Source organism: Cryptomeria japonica, chromosome 5 (assembly GCF_030272615.1).
Source record: "Cryptomeria japonica chromosome 5, Sugi_1.0, whole genome shotgun sequence".
Classification (NCBI taxonomy): Eukaryota; Viridiplantae; Streptophyta; class Pinopsida; order Cupressales; family Cupressaceae; genus Cryptomeria; species Cryptomeria japonica.
Genome location: NC_081409.1, coordinates 287,808,182 through 287,826,298, shown reverse-complemented (window position 1 = coordinate 287,826,298; position 18,117 = coordinate 287,808,182). Strand labels below are relative to the sequence as shown.

General features: G+C 41.9%; 1 protein-coding gene across 12 annotated transcripts in view; it reads right to left on the bottom strand.

The window, feature by feature from the left end:
• The window catches only part of LOC131045838 (uncharacterized), a 313,161-nt gene that overhangs the window by 277,955 nt on the left and 17,089 nt on the right, over positions 1-18,117 (bottom strand). For 9 of the 12 annotated variants that reach the window (XR_009105875.2, XR_009105876.2, XR_009105873.2 and 6 more), the window contains 3 exons: positions 2,577-2,717; positions 690-791; positions 320-441 (listed from right to left, as the gene is read on the bottom strand). Coding sequence is in view for 8 of the 12 variants with exons in the window: in XM_059221423.1 (XP_059077406.1) it covers positions 320-441; positions 690-791; positions 2,577-2,717 (365 nt within the window). In the remaining 4 variants the exon portion in view is untranslated. Of the gene's footprint in view, positions 1-319; positions 442-689; positions 792-2,576; positions 2,718-18,117 lie in introns of those variants that run through there. The other 3 variants (XM_059221425.1, XM_057979508.2, XM_059221426.1) reach the window with 3 other exon arrangements.

Genomic DNA, 18,117 nt, shown 5'->3' with positions numbered 1-18,117 from the left:
TTATGTGTTATTACTATTATTAACATATATACCATGATGTGATAATAGAATATATTTATTTAAAATTGAACATGAACAACACATTAAATATTACAGATTTGTAACCAAAAATATCTTACAACTCCTCTATGTGTCAGGTATAATATACGAAGAAGGAAGGTGTAATAGTGGCACAGATATAAATGGAAATAAAATAAATGTTTTAACATTGCACATATAAAACACTCTTTTTCTGCCACATTATGTAGAAGGGGCAAAGCAGAATAAATATATCCTGGTTTAGAAGGGACAAAGCTGAATAAAGATTGCATTAAGTTACTTCAGAAGGACTGAGGAATTCTCCGTTGTTGAATTGGCTTTCAGTACTTTGCCAAGAATCATAAAATATTCTTGTTGCACCATTTTACGCAGCTCTACACTTGAATACTTGTTTACAGGTGTCTGTGATAGAAAGCAACCATAAGTCTCTGGATAACGTGTAACAAATTCTTGCAAATCATGAGAGAATTGACACACAAATTACTTTCCGATGGTAAATTATATGCATAGCCCATATATGGCACATTAGCATTCTTCTAATAAAAGCATCACTCCTCAATATACACAACTGCCTTTCGTAAATTTCTGACCACCAACTGAATATCTGAACTTTCAATACAATTGAATATCAGAAGTTACAAAAACCATACCATAATTGAATCCTGAAAAGCAGCTGATAAGATTCTAACAAAATCTTTACAACTCTCATGCTCTATCCATGCACAAGGACCAACTATGTCCCCCAAAAATGCCTGCATGATATAAAAAATCATTGATTTTATAAACTAAATGAGCAAATCCAATGTCTCCATCAATAAGTAAAATTAAATACTTGCAAAAGAAAAATCAATGAGATGTTATGACTGCATGAGGAGTTTAGAATATATATTGAATTTATAAATGGTTAACAAAATGGGCTAGAAGCTGAAAAAAATTCCATTTTAAAAATTTAACTAAAAGTCCCAATGTACCACAGGGACACCCCCTCTTTTATCCCCCGTTTCTGGGAAAAAGACATCCCCGAGACATAGGGACGGGATGGGGACGTCCCCCGGCAAAATCGCCACCGCCACCAAAACTTGGGGGACGGCAGGGGGACATCAAGGATGCCCAAGCATTTCCCATCCTGGGCATCCCAAAAAATGTTTTTTGTTTTTAATTCCTTTTTTCTTGAGATTTGTGCCCAGGGCCGAACCCAAGTGGGCCCTCTCCATGCTCTCAAAACACTCACAAATCCTCGTTCTTACTCACATTTGAATTTCTAAGTTTTACAACAGCTAGGTGAGTGAAGGAATGAGATTGAGGTGCTGCAAGTGTAAGAGGGGTAAGAAGGAGCAACAACAAGAAGAAGAGGAGGAGGATTTTACATCAACTTGGAGGGATTTTTCAAGCACAAGGTAGGTTTCTATGATTGGCTTTTCAATATTTTTGTTTTTTTTTCAAGTTTCATTTTCTAAGTTTCTATGGCTGCAAAAGCATATTCAATGTTCATAGATTGAGATTCATTTCAATGTTCATTGTTCATTTTTAAATTTTCATATTGTCATCAAGATTCAACATCAAAATTTAAAATTTATTTTCAAAATTGTCAAATTAGGCTAAAACTAGACACTTTTAGAATTATAATTTATAAACTTAAAAAATTTCATTTTCTAAATTTTTGTTGCAGTGACACAATGAGCTCTCATGACATGAGGGAGGATGAGGTAGAGATTCATAGTGAAACTAAATCTAAAATGAACTTAAGGCTAAGGGGGCTGACCATGGGGCTAAGCCTGAAGCCCAAACTAGTTCCATGATCAGTGCAGCAACCAATATAGAGCACCCCTCCACATTACTGGTAGAGTATGCTAGGGGTTCTTTTGATCATAAGTCTCCTCTCAGACAGTTTGCAACAAAATTACCAGGCAAGCCAAGGACATCTGGTGGCACAAGAAAGAGTGCAAGTGCAACTTTTGTGATCTAGAATGGTATGGCAACATTAGTAGAGTTCATGCACACCTCTTTATTCAAGGATAAGGTGTGGATACATGCTCTTTTTTAGCGAAAGCAACAAACCTCAAATATAGAGCTAAGATAAACAGGCTATGGGGTGTTCGTGATGTCAGTGCAGCTACAACTATGCCTACTACTTTGTCTCATAAGACACATGTTCAGCAAATCCAGCCACAGAGTTCTAGTCATACTTTGCGGACGAGAGTAGGAGTGATGTCAGGTTCTTCTCCCAATGCCCATGCAAGAGAGTAAGGGGAAACACAAATTGCAAAGTAACCCCATAGATGATTTGTTCAATGTGCAGCTGAAGGATAAGATAGATGATGCCATTGGCAAATTCTTCTTTGCCAATGGCATCCCATTTCTTTGCCAATTGCGTTTATTGAGAAAAGACCCTCAAAATATCCTTCGTGTATATCTGAGGTAACATCTCTTTTGTCATGATATTATTTGAACAGCTCAACAAACAACTTCTTGAGAATTTGAATCCTACAACATTAGCCTGCAACGAATAAAAGAGTCACCAATTAAGATATTCTTACCTGGATAAATTCGATAGGCCATTCAAATTCTCTAATAAATGCTCGATATAGTAATTTTGAAGCAAATATTGGCAGCAAATTTGACTTATTCATCAATGTCAATGACTTAGGATCACTGGAGCTTAATAATTTGAGTAATGCCTACAGTAACAACAATGACAATGAGTATTTCATATAACAAATTTTGAAATTTCCAATGCTCCATTAAAAATTGTAAATTTAGTTCTCGGGAATAGCTAAAAAAAATCAACAGCATAAATGGTAATTATAATATAAGATTCAAACAAAGAACATGTTTAGAAAATTGTCTGAATATACTTTAAAAACTATGAGTAAGCTTTGCTAAGCACAAAAAACACTAGCAAATGACCTTAAAAAATTCAATAGCATGAATCGTATTTGGATTTTGGCATATAAGATTCAAATAAAGAACCTGTTTAGAAAATTGTTTGAGCCTAATTAAATAACCAGTAGTAAACTTTGGTAAGCACAAAAATACTAGCAACTGATTTGTATATAAAAACGTGCAACTACTATAATGTTTAAAAACAATTTCAAGGTGGTTATTGACTAACGATACACTGTAGTTTAAACCTTGGAACATTCAACTATAATCCCTATACTACCAAAATGATCAACATGTCCATAGGATAACCAGTCATATTGTATAAAAATATGGGGATTGTGCCTCATCTATTTGTAATATTCCCTGCTGTTATAAGACTGAAAATGTAGGGAATATTGACAAACAATTGTCTGATAACCCGCTGTTCTAGTTTCAGACTGTATAACCTGCGTGTTATGCTGTTTTGGACAGCTGTATAATACTGTGTGTTATGCAGTTTTGCTAGTAGGAATATGGGAATGCAATATAATGAGTCTAGAGATGATTTTATCAACTAATTAAGCATAAAAACATCATAATCCTCTTGTTGACATTTTGTCAGATTGGCATGCAACCTCAAATATGAAACAACTTATGACAGCAAATGCAAAGCTCACAGCTGACTTATTTATTTGATGCAATCTTGATTACAAAAGACTCAAGAGAGGGCCAAGACAATAGATGACTGATGCAAATAAGCACTTATGGCCAAATGGCATTATGTCAAACAGTTGGCACACATGCTGATCATTAATGCACATTTACATCAAATATCAGATTCCCAACAACAGCCCTTATTGAATGTGTATCCCAAACAACTATGAAACACCCAGCCTTATGACTTACAACATAATAGTTTTCAGAATTTTCTGAGTAACAATGGCAGCCATTAATTCAAACATACATTCTGAAAACTCAATGAAACACATGCCAAAAAGAACCTGGTTAAAGGGCCTTGGTGTCTAGTTGAAGAACCAAGCAATATCACCCTACTTTGAGCCCTCCTCTTGTCAAATCGACCCCCTTCTCAAATTTGCCCCTGTTCTGGTTTGAAGGCAAATAACAATTAATTTCCAGCTGATAAGTCCTCTCTTAAACACCAAAAAGCTTCATGGCCTTCCCCAAAGGTGAGCGTTCCCAACCAATGATGAGTTCAAAGCACAAACAAGTAATGAGCAAAATCGTGGGTCTTGTTTTCCCCTGAGGGGTGTGTGTTTCAATAGTGCATAACAGTACAGAAATGTAGTAAATACGACAGCATACAGCAATGCAAGTAAACAAAGGAACTCAGATGTATGTATTCATTAATGTCAAATGCCAGTACATTCACAACATCACTTTGTTCCACAGTAACTTCACACCGAAATAGGAAACCAAGTACATATAAATAGGTGTCGGTGTAGGTTGTCCGGTGCCAACTGTCAACAACTGTCACATAACCACCGACCCTTAACACTCGTAACATTCTAATTACAATATGACGTAATTACCCAACAACATCATCCCCCCCCAAAAAAGGTCATCTCCTGACGACATACAACAAAATGGAAAATGACACTAAGACCAAACATGAAAATCAAAGCTGAGGGGGTATAGAGGGCGTCCCTGATGAAGAAGGGGCTGATGGTGCTGCTGCTGCCAACTGCTCCCTCAACTAGTGAACCTGTTGTGTCCTATGCTGGAGATCTCGCTCAACTACCAAATGCCTCTCCCTGGATTGTTTCACCATAAAAAACTGCCTCCATCAACTCCTTTTGTTTACTATCCAGAGCCTCCAAAGTAGATGTGAGACGGGTCTCAAGGGCTGCTCGTTCTACTACCTTATGTGCACGCCCCATCGTCTCCTAGGCCAAGCCTGTCTTGGGATGAGCCAACTCCTCCTCTAGGTTGGTCGCTCGAGCTCTCTGTTGTGCCAGCTCCATCTCCATCATATGCAAATGAGTGGCTAGCTACTCCCAAGCTGTGATGGCCGCCACTAACTCTGTCTCTGCTGCCGAGGCACCATGCCGAGTACGTCTGAGCTGGTAGTACCCGTCCCTGAAAGCTTGCTCTACCCGTTGTAGCAGAAAGTGTACTCCACCAACCTCAGTCGTCTTCTCACGCCTCCTATCTGCCAATATCTCAGAAGTTTCCACAGCAGGCCAACCCCTAGCCTCAAAACATCGCCCAAACTCCTCAGCACACTCGTCGGTGGCAAAGGCGATGAGTCCCTCGACGGCAGACTACTGGATGGTCCACTCCTGAAGAGAGACTGCCAATCTCCATGCGCTGGCCTCAACCTCTGCTACCATCCTCCACGCACTGTCTCCCATCTCTGCCAAAAATACCTCTATGCCCTTCGGCTAGCTCTCCCTAGTGGCCTGCTCCTGTTGTTGCATCTCCACCATCTCTTCCTCAAACCCAACGGTGTCCTGCAAGAAATCCATTGCCAACACCTGTTGTCCGGCCTCCTGATGAGAACTACCCTCATCAAGGTCCACAATCTCCGAAAAAGGACGTGGCTGAGGTGAGGTAGGTGGGGGTCCTAGTGGTGTCATGGGAGACATCTCATAGCGACCCAGCCACACATCCATGGTGGCATCATCATCTCCGGTCACCGTACCCTCTGCTGCCAAGACCTCCGTATGTACGGGTTCCTTCCGTACGGTAGATCCAATGCAAGGAGGTCCGCTGGGAACCAATGACACTGCTGGAATGTCCTCTGCTGGAACTACTGGAACTGTTGTGGCGACCCTAGAAGATGTAGGCATTGAAGGTCGAGGTCTCAACTGCCCAAATCCTAGGATGGGTACGATCAGTATGGCTCCTACCGTCACCCCCGAAGTCTGGAGAGGTGTCAATCCTCCGTCCTGAGTCAATACTACTAGTGCATACACCAATTGGCCTACTCCCGTAGGTCGCACTCCACCTGTCGGCAATCCACAAATTCCTCTCATCATGTGTCAAAAAGACACTGCGTGGCCACTATTCTCCTTCGTACCCGAGGCTTTCTCGACGTCCTTCTTGCTGGCTAAGCGGAATGTGTCATGACTCTGGCTGCTCCGAGAAGAAGTGTCCTCGGAATCGTCCCCTTCCTCTGCACTACTGTCAGCCTCTTCTGCAGCCTCTTCTTCTACATCCTCGTAAATTGTCTTTGTCTCCTGTTCTGTGTCTAACTGCGGTGGTCTCCGTCGCTTCCTGCTAGAAGGGGCTTCCCCGCTACCTGCCATGGTATCCAGGTGGGTCCAATAAAAAATGAATGGTTGTGAGGGGTCCCTCGTCTCCCGAGGTTTCCATACATGCTTCTCTGGTGCCACCTGTGTGCGTACAACGTTGAGGAACAACCCTATGGCGTGAAACGACATATAGAAAGCCTTGTGTCGCAGCATCAAGAATTCATGGATTCTGTCAGACAAAACCGTTGCCCAGTTATACACCATCCCGTTCCTCAGACCGTTCATCAATGCAATCATTGGTACCGTCGTGTCGAATGCCCTGCTGGCTCCTGTAAGTCTGCTCTTCATAACATCCAGCAGTCATTGCCAATCTCCTGCAACAATGTAGGACTTTCAACCCTCTGCCCTTCGGTGCCTTGATCGCAACCCATTCCTGGTCTAAGAGATCACTTCGGCAAATTAACCGCAGCAGTTGTTCTTTCCTTTCTGGCGACATCTTCGTGGCATTATTGTCTATTTTCTTGCCCTTGTCCGGGATGCCAAATACCCTAGCAAAATCGTCGGGTGCAAAGGAGACGGTCACAGTGCTTTGCTGGTACGAGAAAGTAGATGCCCTAGTCGCACTGTCATATGTAGCCACCATCATCCACAACCACGATTCAAAATCTCTATTGGCGAAGATGGACATTTGAATTGCCCAATATACCTGTGCCTTCCTGAGAGATTCTTTAATTGCATAACTATCTGGGGTTTCCAGCCACCAGGTCCTGCACACATTTCCGCTCAATCCTTCAAATGTAATAGTGTCAGGTGTGATTTTCTCCGACATTGCCTTCTTAGTTTTTCCTGTATCCGCTGACCCTGCAATTTTTACTCCCGAGTGCAACACTCGCTTCCCCTTGTCCTTGGCTGCCATGCTTCCCTCTACCATTTACCTTGATTGTGACGGTTGGTCTAACTGCTGCAACCGTTTTCTCCAATCTAGCTTTCCTAATTTCTATTTTCCTAATTCCATTTGAATGATTTAAGTGCTGGCGCCAATACTTTAATATTTTCAAATACCATTACTTCCCCCTTTCTTTTCTTTATCGGACTATAGCGTACGGTGTTGTACTTTCTCATGGACTGTACGGAACCCTTGCCTTCATATTTGATTCCCTTCACTGACCATGTGTACGGATATTTGTTCGACTGTACGGAATTCCTATTTGGCAGTAATACTAATGTACGGCCCAATGTGATGTCTTCGTACGGTTTCAATCCTTCATCACCTTCCTGGCAGTATGGACCCTTTTGATTGTACAGATTATTTCTTTGGATGAACGCTTCTGCTTGTTACCGTACGGATTTCAAGTACTCACCTGGCCGTACGGATTAGGCGTGGTCTCTTCTCCTGTGCTGTCGTACGGATGCTACCTATTTGTCTTCCACTGATTATGGCGTACGGATTTCTTTGTGTTTTGTTGTGCCGTAAGGAATTCATATTTTACTCTGCAACTGTCGTACGGAAATCTCCCTCTGTGATCGTACGGATTCGTTTGCTCTTAACCATATGGATTTTAATTTGTACGGTCCTTTTCCCTTTTCCGTACAACCATACGGATTTTCTTTTTTTTCTAAATTTTTTTTTTAAAATTTGCTCGATCCGTACGGCTCTTTTCTGTACGGATGCACATGCCCTTTTTCCGTATGGACGTACATTGTACGACCGTGCTTCTTTTTTTTTTATATATACATATATTTTTTTTATTTTTTTTTTTAAACAGGAAATTAAATAATTACCTCTTCAATTTGTCCGATTGGGCCCCGCCTCCGAACGAACTGGAACATTCCGCTACTGCTTGTGGTGGTAAATCTTCAACTTCAACCCGTTTACCGTCTCCTTTATCGGCTGGTTGTCCAATGTTAACAACTTAATCGCTCCATTTGCAGCTACTTCGCGGATTTTAAATGGCCCCAACCATCGGACTTTAAATTTCCCAGGCTTAATCTCATTTTGCCCATTATACTTCAACACCCACTATCCTGGACGAAATTTCATGCACCGGATGTGCTTGTCATGCCAAAATTTTCATCTTTGTTGGGCGGCTTCAATGGCCCATTGAGCCATCATTCTGCGTTCATCCAACTTGCCTAACGCTTTCCATATCTCCTAGTCGATTCTCGATCGCGATCCTTAAACTCGAAACCATGACTTCTGCCGACACAATAGCCTCCTGGCCGTACATTAGCTAAAAGGGTGTCTGGCTCGTGGTGACTTTGTAGGTGGTCCTATATGCCCATAGTACCGACAGCAACTTCTCCTCCCAGTCTTCCTGTTTAACTCCGCAGGACTTATGGATCACCGACACCAGTATTTTGTTAGTCGCCTCCGCCTGCCCATTGGCCCTCGGGTAGTATGGGCTTGACAAGGAATGAAAAATCTTGAATTCCGTCGTGAGCAGCTTGACGACATGATTCACAAAGTGCCCAGCGTGATCACTCGTCGGTTGGATTGGGATGTCGTACCTTGTAATAATTTGTTCATAAATGAACTTGGTTGTACTCAAAGCTAAGTTGTCCGACAGTGCTCGCGCCCCAGCCCACTTCATAAGGTATTCTGTCGCCACCACATTGTAACGACATCTCCATGTTCGGCTGACCTTCAGAGGTCCAATGAAATCCAGACCCCAACGTTCAAACAACTCCTGGGCATGGGATGGATTGAGGGGCATAAAGTCCCGCTTTAATGGTTTCCCTGCCCTCTGGCACATATCACAACCCACCACCCATTCCCGTGCATCATTATACAGGGTGGGCCACCATAGTCCGGCTAGCAATACCTTGCGCGCGGTGGTGTCTTGACCCATGTGACCTCCTGCGGGCCCTTTGTGTGCTTCTCAGAGTACTTACGGAATCTCTTCTTCCATCACACACCTTCTACGGACTTGGTCAGGTCCCATTTTATGCAGTAGCCCATTAATTAGCTGAAATGTCTTGCTTCTCAAGACCAGCTTCCTTCTCTCGCTCGATAACATTCCGACTAGGAACCGAGAGGTAGACAAGTATTACCCAATGTTCGCATACCATGGCGGTAGTGCTGCAATTTGGAACAAATGTGCGTTAGGAAAATCATCATTGACTCCCTCCGGTGGCTCCTCGACCTAATTCGGGACAATTGATCGGCGATCACATGGCTCTTGCCTAGCCGTACAATTATTGTGAAAGTGAACTCCTGAAGGAGCAGTAGCCACCTGCTTATCCTGCCTTGGATAATGGGTTTATTTACCAGGTACATCAACGCCTGGTGATCCACATAGAAGGTGAAGGGTGTCGCCAGCAAGTAGTGCCGAAATTTTTGTACAGTATAGACCATTCTGAGGACTTCCCTCTCAGTGGTACTGTAGTTCTTCTCGGCTTTCGACATCAACCGACTAGCAAAATAGATGGGATGATCCAACCCATGTCCCCCTTCTTGTGCTAGCATAGCCCCAATGGCATAGTTCGAGGCATGCACATGTACATGGAATTCTCAGTCCCAATTTGGATAGGCCAGAATGGGTGCTGCCACCAGTTTCCTCTTGAGTTCCTCAAATGCCTCCCCATATGTACGGTTTGCCCTTTCTTGTCAGTTTGTCCAGTGGGAATGAAAGTTGGGCAAAGTTCTTGATGAGCTTCAGGTAGTATCCTATATGTCCCAAGAAGGACTTGACTCCCGTCACATCAATGGACGACTCCATCTCTACAATTACTCGTACCTTATCCGAGTCAGTTTTCAGTCCAGCTTTACAAACGATATGGCCAAGCAACTTTCCTTGTGGTACCATAAATCTACATTTCAGCGGATTCAAGGCCAGTCTGGCCCTTCGGCATCTCTCCATGCACTCTCTCAGTGCCACCAAGTGAGTGTCTTCGCTACTGAAAATCAACCAGTTGTCCGAAAAGGCTTTAAAATATCCCACAGACATCTTATCGAAGATGTGAAGAACTATCCTCTAGAAGGTTGCCGGAGCATTGCACAACCCAAATGGCATCCGGTTGTACGCATAGACTCCATCCTTCTCCACAAAGGTGGTCTTCAACTTGTCCTCCTCAACTATCGAAATCTGATTGCATCTGGAAAAGCCGTCCATAAATGAGTACATTTCATGGCCAGCCACCTCCTCCAGGATGTTGTCTATGAAAGATATTAGGAACGGATCCTTGATGGTGACTTCGTTGAGGCACCGAAAATCCACGCAGATGCAAATCTAGTTGGCCTCCTTCAGTGAGATCACAATCGGCGAGACCCACTCACTTGTCTCCACCCGAAATATGATGTCAACCTCCAGCATCTGTTCAATCTCTTCGTTCACCTTGGCAGCATAGTTCTTATTCATTCGGTACAACCTCTTCCGTACTGTCTGGGTTCCTGGGACCAATGGTATCCGATGGACGCAGAATTCTGGCAGGACCCCTTTCAGATCCTTGTAGGACCAAGCGAACACATCCTTATATTCCATGAAGATTTTAAATGCTGCAGCCTTCAACACCGGGCTCCAATCGTCTCCTACCCAGATATTTAGAGGGGTGGCAGTGTCTCCCAACTTCCTCTCCTTCACGGTGAGGTCTTCATACTTCATTGGTCTGTCCTTTGAAAATTCGTACGTCGGAACATCATTTACTTTGGCGTCTCCCTCTTTATATTCCCTGTATTCTGGCGAGAACTCCTCGCCTGGCTCGTCTTCAATTTGCAGCATGTGACAAGCAGGGTGAAACACTTCATAATCTTCCATTTGCTAGTTGAAGAGTCCATTCAATGAGCAGATGTCATCTTCCGAGCAACCATCAAGTTCAGCACTCCTTCATTGTTTGGTTTCATCTCGTCTTTGCCCTCATAGGAATCCCACTCCCATCTATTTGAGTCCTCTGAATCAAAGTCGGATGATGCAAGCTCCTCATCGACAACCTGGGTCCTTAGGTCAATGATGTACTTTCGCCCCCCTTTCTCCATGCAAAGGGTGTTCTTCTTCCAGTTGTGGTTCACCTTTGTTGTAACCAACCACCCTCTCCCTAAGATGGCATCATACCCCTTCTTCTTAAGTGGGATTACCACAAAATCCAGTAGGAAGGGTTGTGTGCCAAGGGTCACCAGCTGGGCCATCAGGGTGTCGAGTGGCTTGATCCCGTGTTGGTCTGCTCCCACCAAGTTGAATGTGGGTGGCCATAGTGTTGGCTTCTCAAGCTTCTTCCATGTATCCTCCAGCAGCACATTCACCCCCAAACCTCCGTCCATGATGGTGTCCTTGAGGATACCCTCGAGGATTCCCATTTCCACTACCACAAGATGCCGACGACTATTTAAGGCCAACAACATTGGGTCAGCCGACGAGCTGACCGGAACTTCCGCCTAGTTCACACCCAAAGGTGCATGTGCAGTGGTTTGTACGGAATTGAAAATGGCGGTTCTCAGTTGTGGCATTGTGTCTAGAAGGTCCTTCACCCTTATCGGCACCTCCATCTGTAAGACTCGCCCAATTATGTTCTTTTCGGCTTCAGTACGGGATGATGTACTCACCACCTATGCATTGTTCCGTCGTTCTGCCATCGTCTCGCGCTCAATGTTGGCTTTTGCCTCCCGTAATCTCTCCTTCTTCGTACGAGGGTCGAGATAAGTGGCCTCTTTGGTTTGAGCACGGGTGATTGCCAGTACTTTGTCACTAGTCTTCTCAATATTGAGAAGATTAACCCCAGACTTGGGGCAATTTGTCTCATCGTGGTCTCCAAGACCACACCATATGCACAAGTTCTGCAGTGTCTCCTCTTTCTGGCAATCTCGTGCAAAGTGTCCCCACTGATTGCATGCCCGACACTGAATCATCGGTCGTCCTTTGGCATCATACTGCATTCGACTCCAGTTATTGCTATTATTATTGTTGCCTCTTCCTCCCCTTTGGTTACCTCTGTAATCGCCAGATGATGTCGTGGTGTTGGCTTGAGGTTGCGATGTGCCTGCTGTCGCGGAGAGTGACGGCTGCTCCTGGGTGAAGAGCACCTGATTTCCCCATGTCTTCATGTTGTAGGGACATTCTTTGGTGAAGTGTCCCAACACTTGGCAAATATCGCAGAAGGCCTTTTTAGGACAGGATCCTTTTGTGTGACCTTCCTCCTTACATTCCACCCACCACACTTCCTCATTTTTGCTTGTGCTTCCCTTCATGCTTTTGAATTCCTTCATCATGCGATGTATATCCTTCTGAAGGGCTTGCACCTTTTTACTCGACCCCTCGTCGCTGCTACTTCCATCGAAGGAGTCCTCTCCAGAGGATCTGTCTTTCTTTTTCCTGGATGTCTTCCCTTCACTTTCTAGGTCCATTGCCCAATTATAGGCATCTTCGTAGGATGTGGGGGGTACAATTTTCATTTTCCTTTTGAGTGACGACTTTAAACCCTCCACAAACCACCTTTTCTTCAATCCATCGTCGGGCTGGTTGTCTATTCTTCCTAGCAATTCCTTCGAGCATCAGCTATATGCTCGGATGGTCTCACTTTTCCCTTGCTTGGTGCTCAGGATTTCTGCCACGATTTCATTATCGTCTCTGAGGAGTCGAAACTCGGTTTCGAAGGCTTTGTGCAATTCATCCCAAGTTGTCAGCTTGGTTTTATCAGCATCCGAGTACCAATCAATGGCTACTCCTCATAGGGTGGCGGGGAATTGCACCACCCATTCCGCCCTGTCGGCCACGCCATTGGCCAACCAGATTGTCTCACATGTACGGCAATGCCGTACGGGGTCTTCTTTCCTGTCTCCAGTGAACTTAGGCAATTTTTGCCAATTCACCATCACGTTCCTTAGCAGCGGCCCAGTCTGCCCTCTGGAACTCGAACTTGACCCTCCAAGAACTACTCCTCCAAACACTGGTCCTCCCGAAGGTACTCCGCCAAGATTTGGTCTGTTGGGTCCCACCAAGTTGCTCTGACTATCAGGGTGTGATGAGCTTGCACCGAACAGATTGCTTCTACTACCGTGACCTTGTGTCCTCCCAACACCTTCGGTCGCACTAGTATCCTCTGCCTCTCTGTTCTCGGTCTCTGTCTCCTCCTCCCTCCTGGTCTCAGCACCTCTGTGTGATGTGTACAGCTCTACCGTACTCTCATCACCAATCTCTTCCAATATCAGGGAAAGGTCCCCCAACCGCTTCCTGGTAGTTTCTATTAGTACGGAAACTTGGTTCTCAGCACCCAAGCCATCATTGCCAATTGTGCTTTCTTCCGCAAGTTTTTTCAATCGTCGCCGACGTTCTGCTTGTTCTAACCTCAACGTCCTCGTTGCTGCCTCGTGTGTGTCTTCTTCCTCCCTTGGCACACAGTTTCTATCCTTATTTAGCATCACAGGCATCAATTCCTTCTTTCCGTGGGGTTGAAGGTCCATCGACAGCTTTCGTCACGTTCCTCCTCTCGTCAACTCCTTTTTTCAAATTAGTGCAAAATTTGTTGTCGACGAGTTTCGCAATAGGTTTCTTCCCAGCAAGTTTGGAAAGCAAGGAACACTTGTGCCAGCAAGCTTGGCAACTTGTTTATCAACCGATTTACGGCCGAACTTATGCCAAGGGCACTCCACACTACGCTCTCAGGGATGTCCTCGATCGTGGCCTCCCTCCGTACGTAAGTTTCGATGGATGCCTGGAGAATGCAGGTGAAACCCCTTGTTAGTGCTCCCTCTCCTTCGAACAACTCTGTCGGCTCTTCCTCAGGATTGCTGCTAGTCCCCTCGCTCACAGGTTGCCCCATTATCGTCGTGCCATGTAGTATGTTCTTGTCATTCCAAGTTGAATTTGGCAACGACGCCAGATGTTTTCCCCTAAGGGGTGTGTTTCAATAGTGCATAGTAGTACAGAAATGTAGTAATTACGACAACATACAGCAATGCAAGTAAACAGAAGAACTCAAATGTATGTATTCATTAATGTCAAATGCCAGTACATTCACAACATCACTTTGTTCCACAGTAACTTCACACTGAAATAGGAAACCAAGTAAATATATATAGATGTCGGTGTAGGTTGTCCGGTGCCAACTGCCGACAACCGTCACATAACCACCGACCCTTAACACTCATAACGTTCTAATTACAATATGACGTAATTACCCGACAACAGGTCTGAAGGGTCTAGTTGAATTTGTCTCAGACCTGATTTTATGACTGTTACCCTCTCCAAATTCACCTTTGAACAGCTCCTAAGGAATCGCCCTTCTTCCCTTAACATATCGATGCAAGCATAGATGTTGAATGTATCAATGAGCTGAGTATTCTCCAAAATTGTCTACCTTGTAAGTTGTTGTCAATTCACAATAAACCCAGGTATGAAGGACTAAGGTATCCTTCACTCTCAATTTGCAACCCTTCGGAGGATCTCTCACCACCTCAGTTATGCTATCAATGGGAGGTATCGTTCCCAAAGACAATTATATCTGCAGAAACCCTTAGCTCCACAAAATCAATCAATACAAATATCAATTCCTGGCTGCTCAACAAAGAGGCTGCCTCCTCTATTTATTCTTTTCCTTTTAGAGGTCGGCCTCCTTCTAGAAGAAATAAATAATATTTTATTGATCTTTCTAGAAGATTCCCATTAAATAATAATAATATTATTTAATTTGCACTTCAGATAATTAAAATATCATTATGAATATAAAGTGCAACACACGTGACATCATATGTGAGAATTCATTATCTCAAGAAAAAATATATAAAATTAAAATGTGAAGCCATAAGCAGCTGCCCAAGAACCCCTCTTATCAACTCCTTGGCCTACGAGGGTCAAGTAATAGGCCAAACCCTTTTGCGGACTGATCCTCATGACAATGGGGAAATTGCACTATTGTTCACTATTCAATGTGCTCAAATGATAGCATCTTGCTAAGGTATTCATTACCTCTCTCTTTGTTCTAATAGTGCATAAAACTGTGGATACTTGTCTGTTACATCTTATGTTCCATCAAGTTTTCAGGATGGAGACAGGAAGGGGCAAGGGAGCACAATGTAAGGACAGCTTTTTTGGGAGGCCATTTTTAGGGGAAAACAATTTTTAAAATAGGGAAATTTTTTAATATTCATATGATAAGGCATTCATATACATTATAGAGCCTTATTAATTAATTAATAATATTTTCTGTTAAATATAAATTATAAAACATAATGTAAAATATTTTATTATGTATAGTTATAATATATTTATTTTATTATATAAAACACTACATTCTAATATAATAAAATTGTATATTTTACTATAATAAAAATAAATATATCCAATATATTGTGTAATATAGAATATATAAAAAGTAACGTGAATATATCATTTAATATATTATATAATACTGATAATATAATACATGACATTTATTATAAAAGTTAATATGGAAAAAGTAATGTGTAATGTCCCCACTTTGAAATATAATTTAATAATAAATAATAAAAATAAAATTAAAATACAAAAGAATAAAAATAAAAATTAAATTAAAATATAAGGAATATAATTAAATATAATTAAAATTTGATTAAAGTTAATGAATGGTCAAAAGGCATGAAATGATAAGTTGTGACTCCCCCAAATATGAGGTATAAAAGGGAGAAGAGAACTCATTTAAAGGGGGGTAATTTGGTAATCAGAAGTGCAGATCTGATTGTGAAAGGTTGTGTCCCTTTCAAAGGGCATAAGTAATGAAGAGTTGCACTCTTTCTAAGGGTGCTAATGGTGAAAGGGTGTGTCTCTTACCAATGGGCATCCATAATGAAGAGGTGTGACCTCTCCCTCACATAGAGATATGAAGGAAAGGAATCAAAAGCATCCAATGACATGACCATCGATCAGATCAGATCAGAACTGCTATTAAGTTACAGGCAGTAACATCCTTGTTCTTGATGGTATACATGGGGATGTGCTTAATATGTATGCTTAATATATGCAGCCTGATAATATTCTTATGCAGAATTTAGTAGTAATATTAATAATATTAATATAGACTGCAATATGTATGATGGTCATACTTAATTTTATATACATTCATAATATTTGAAAGACAAATATATTCACAGTCTAAGTACTTAATCAATTCTAATTCTATTCCCCAAGGGCGACAGGTGCTGTTAGGGAGAGGCAGAGTAAATCCACTCCAAGATAAAAGGGCCCCAAGGATGAAAGGACTGATGTTCCTAACGTCTGGACTGAATTAGGGAGGTGGTGTCGTAGCGCCCTAGACAAGCCAATGCCCTCTTATGGGATTAAGAATGAGAAGGGATTAGGAATCAGGACTGGAATAATGACAATATTGAGTTGAATTATGGACAACTTTAATTATCTACTCTGAATTAATGTAATATACTAGGTAGTAATATATGTTACTCTTTGGGAATTGACAGCCTATAAATAGGGGACATTACATAATGTATGTGTATTCCTTCTAACATATACCACAACTATCACAAGGTGAGGGCAGCAATATATTTTCAGTTATAATTCTGAATTAGAGCAGTAATATCAGAGATATAGCTCTGTATCTCTGTAATTTCAATTCTGATCCATAATTTAACAGGTTGTTCAGGGTAAACATAAACCGCTAACCTCATCTATTATGTCTCTGTTTTAGCTCCCGAATGGGCTCAAATACTTCACTAAATGCCATTTGTGATGGATTTTTTGTGATTCCTGAAGATGGAAAAACACCTAAACCTTGTTCTTACAAATTCATGGTGAACTTGAACGAATTTTTAAATTTTTTTAAGAATTCGCCAAACTTCAAACTTCATACATAAAGTTCGGTGAACCCTGTGACTAAAGCTTATAAGTGCTCATAATAAATATAGGTAGAACCTAAACATTTTTGCAAAGGATCTATCTGTAATTACAATATATTTTTTTCTCCATTTTTTTAATCCAAACAGTGAAAGATTCAATGCAAATGCACTAGAAAGACAAATAGTCAATATAAATTCAGTTTCATGTTGGAAGAGTTCTGACAGAGATAATTTGACAGAGCAACATGCACATGATCCTATGGCCTCTTAAGAAAAATGTGTAACCTTTACATTGTCAGCTTGCAAAGGGATGCATTGGAGTTGAGAGTACTTGCAGTTCATCTTCTTTCACAGGTTGCTAGTTCTTCTACTGCAGAGAGGAATTGGTCCACATATAGCTTCATCCAATCAATCAAGAGGAACAACCTTACCTCTAGACAATTGGAGAAGTTGGTGGCTGTTCACAATGCTTTGTGACTACAGGATCACCAGACTCCTGAGTATTGTCAAACTCCAGCATTACGTTGGGATGTCAATCCTGAAGATGTTATGCAGATTGATGAGGAGAAGACACCTGAGGGATTGGTTGGTGTTCCATTGGGTGAGGCAGATCCTTATACTGACAGTGACTCAGACTTGGGCTCCGATTTTGATTTAAACTCTTAGACCTACCATCTACTGATTAGGGACAGCCATATATTTTCTTAGTTCTATGTTTATTGTTTACAGTTTATGTCATTTCATACTTGAAACTTGGAGGCTTTGGGCATTTTTGTTATAATTCTTATAATAATATGTATGCACATTGACAATGAAAGCATTTGAATTTTGTTAATTTGTTTGCCGATTCTCATGTGAAATCTCAATTCAGGTCTGATGCTATGTATTAAGCTTCTACAATGTCTATGATGATTGCTTTGTCAATGTTATGATATGCATATTTGAAATTTCTCTATATTTTAAAAAAAAATCCTATTTTTTTACACTCCTTGTCTGCCATCCCCTAAAAAATGGCCCAAAATACCCCTGTACCAGAGAAACACCCCACCATCCTCTGCCATCCCCATCCCCAGAATTCAGTTGAGCTTAGGAAATAGCAAATTAATAAAAAAATAAAAGAAACAGTTAGCAGTTAATTTGGTGCCTTTTTTAATCATACTGGTGTCCATTTTGATTAGTTCTATAGATCAGATTTACTACAGATTAATCATAAGTGTCTTCTACATCAGATCCTAAGAATGTAACTTG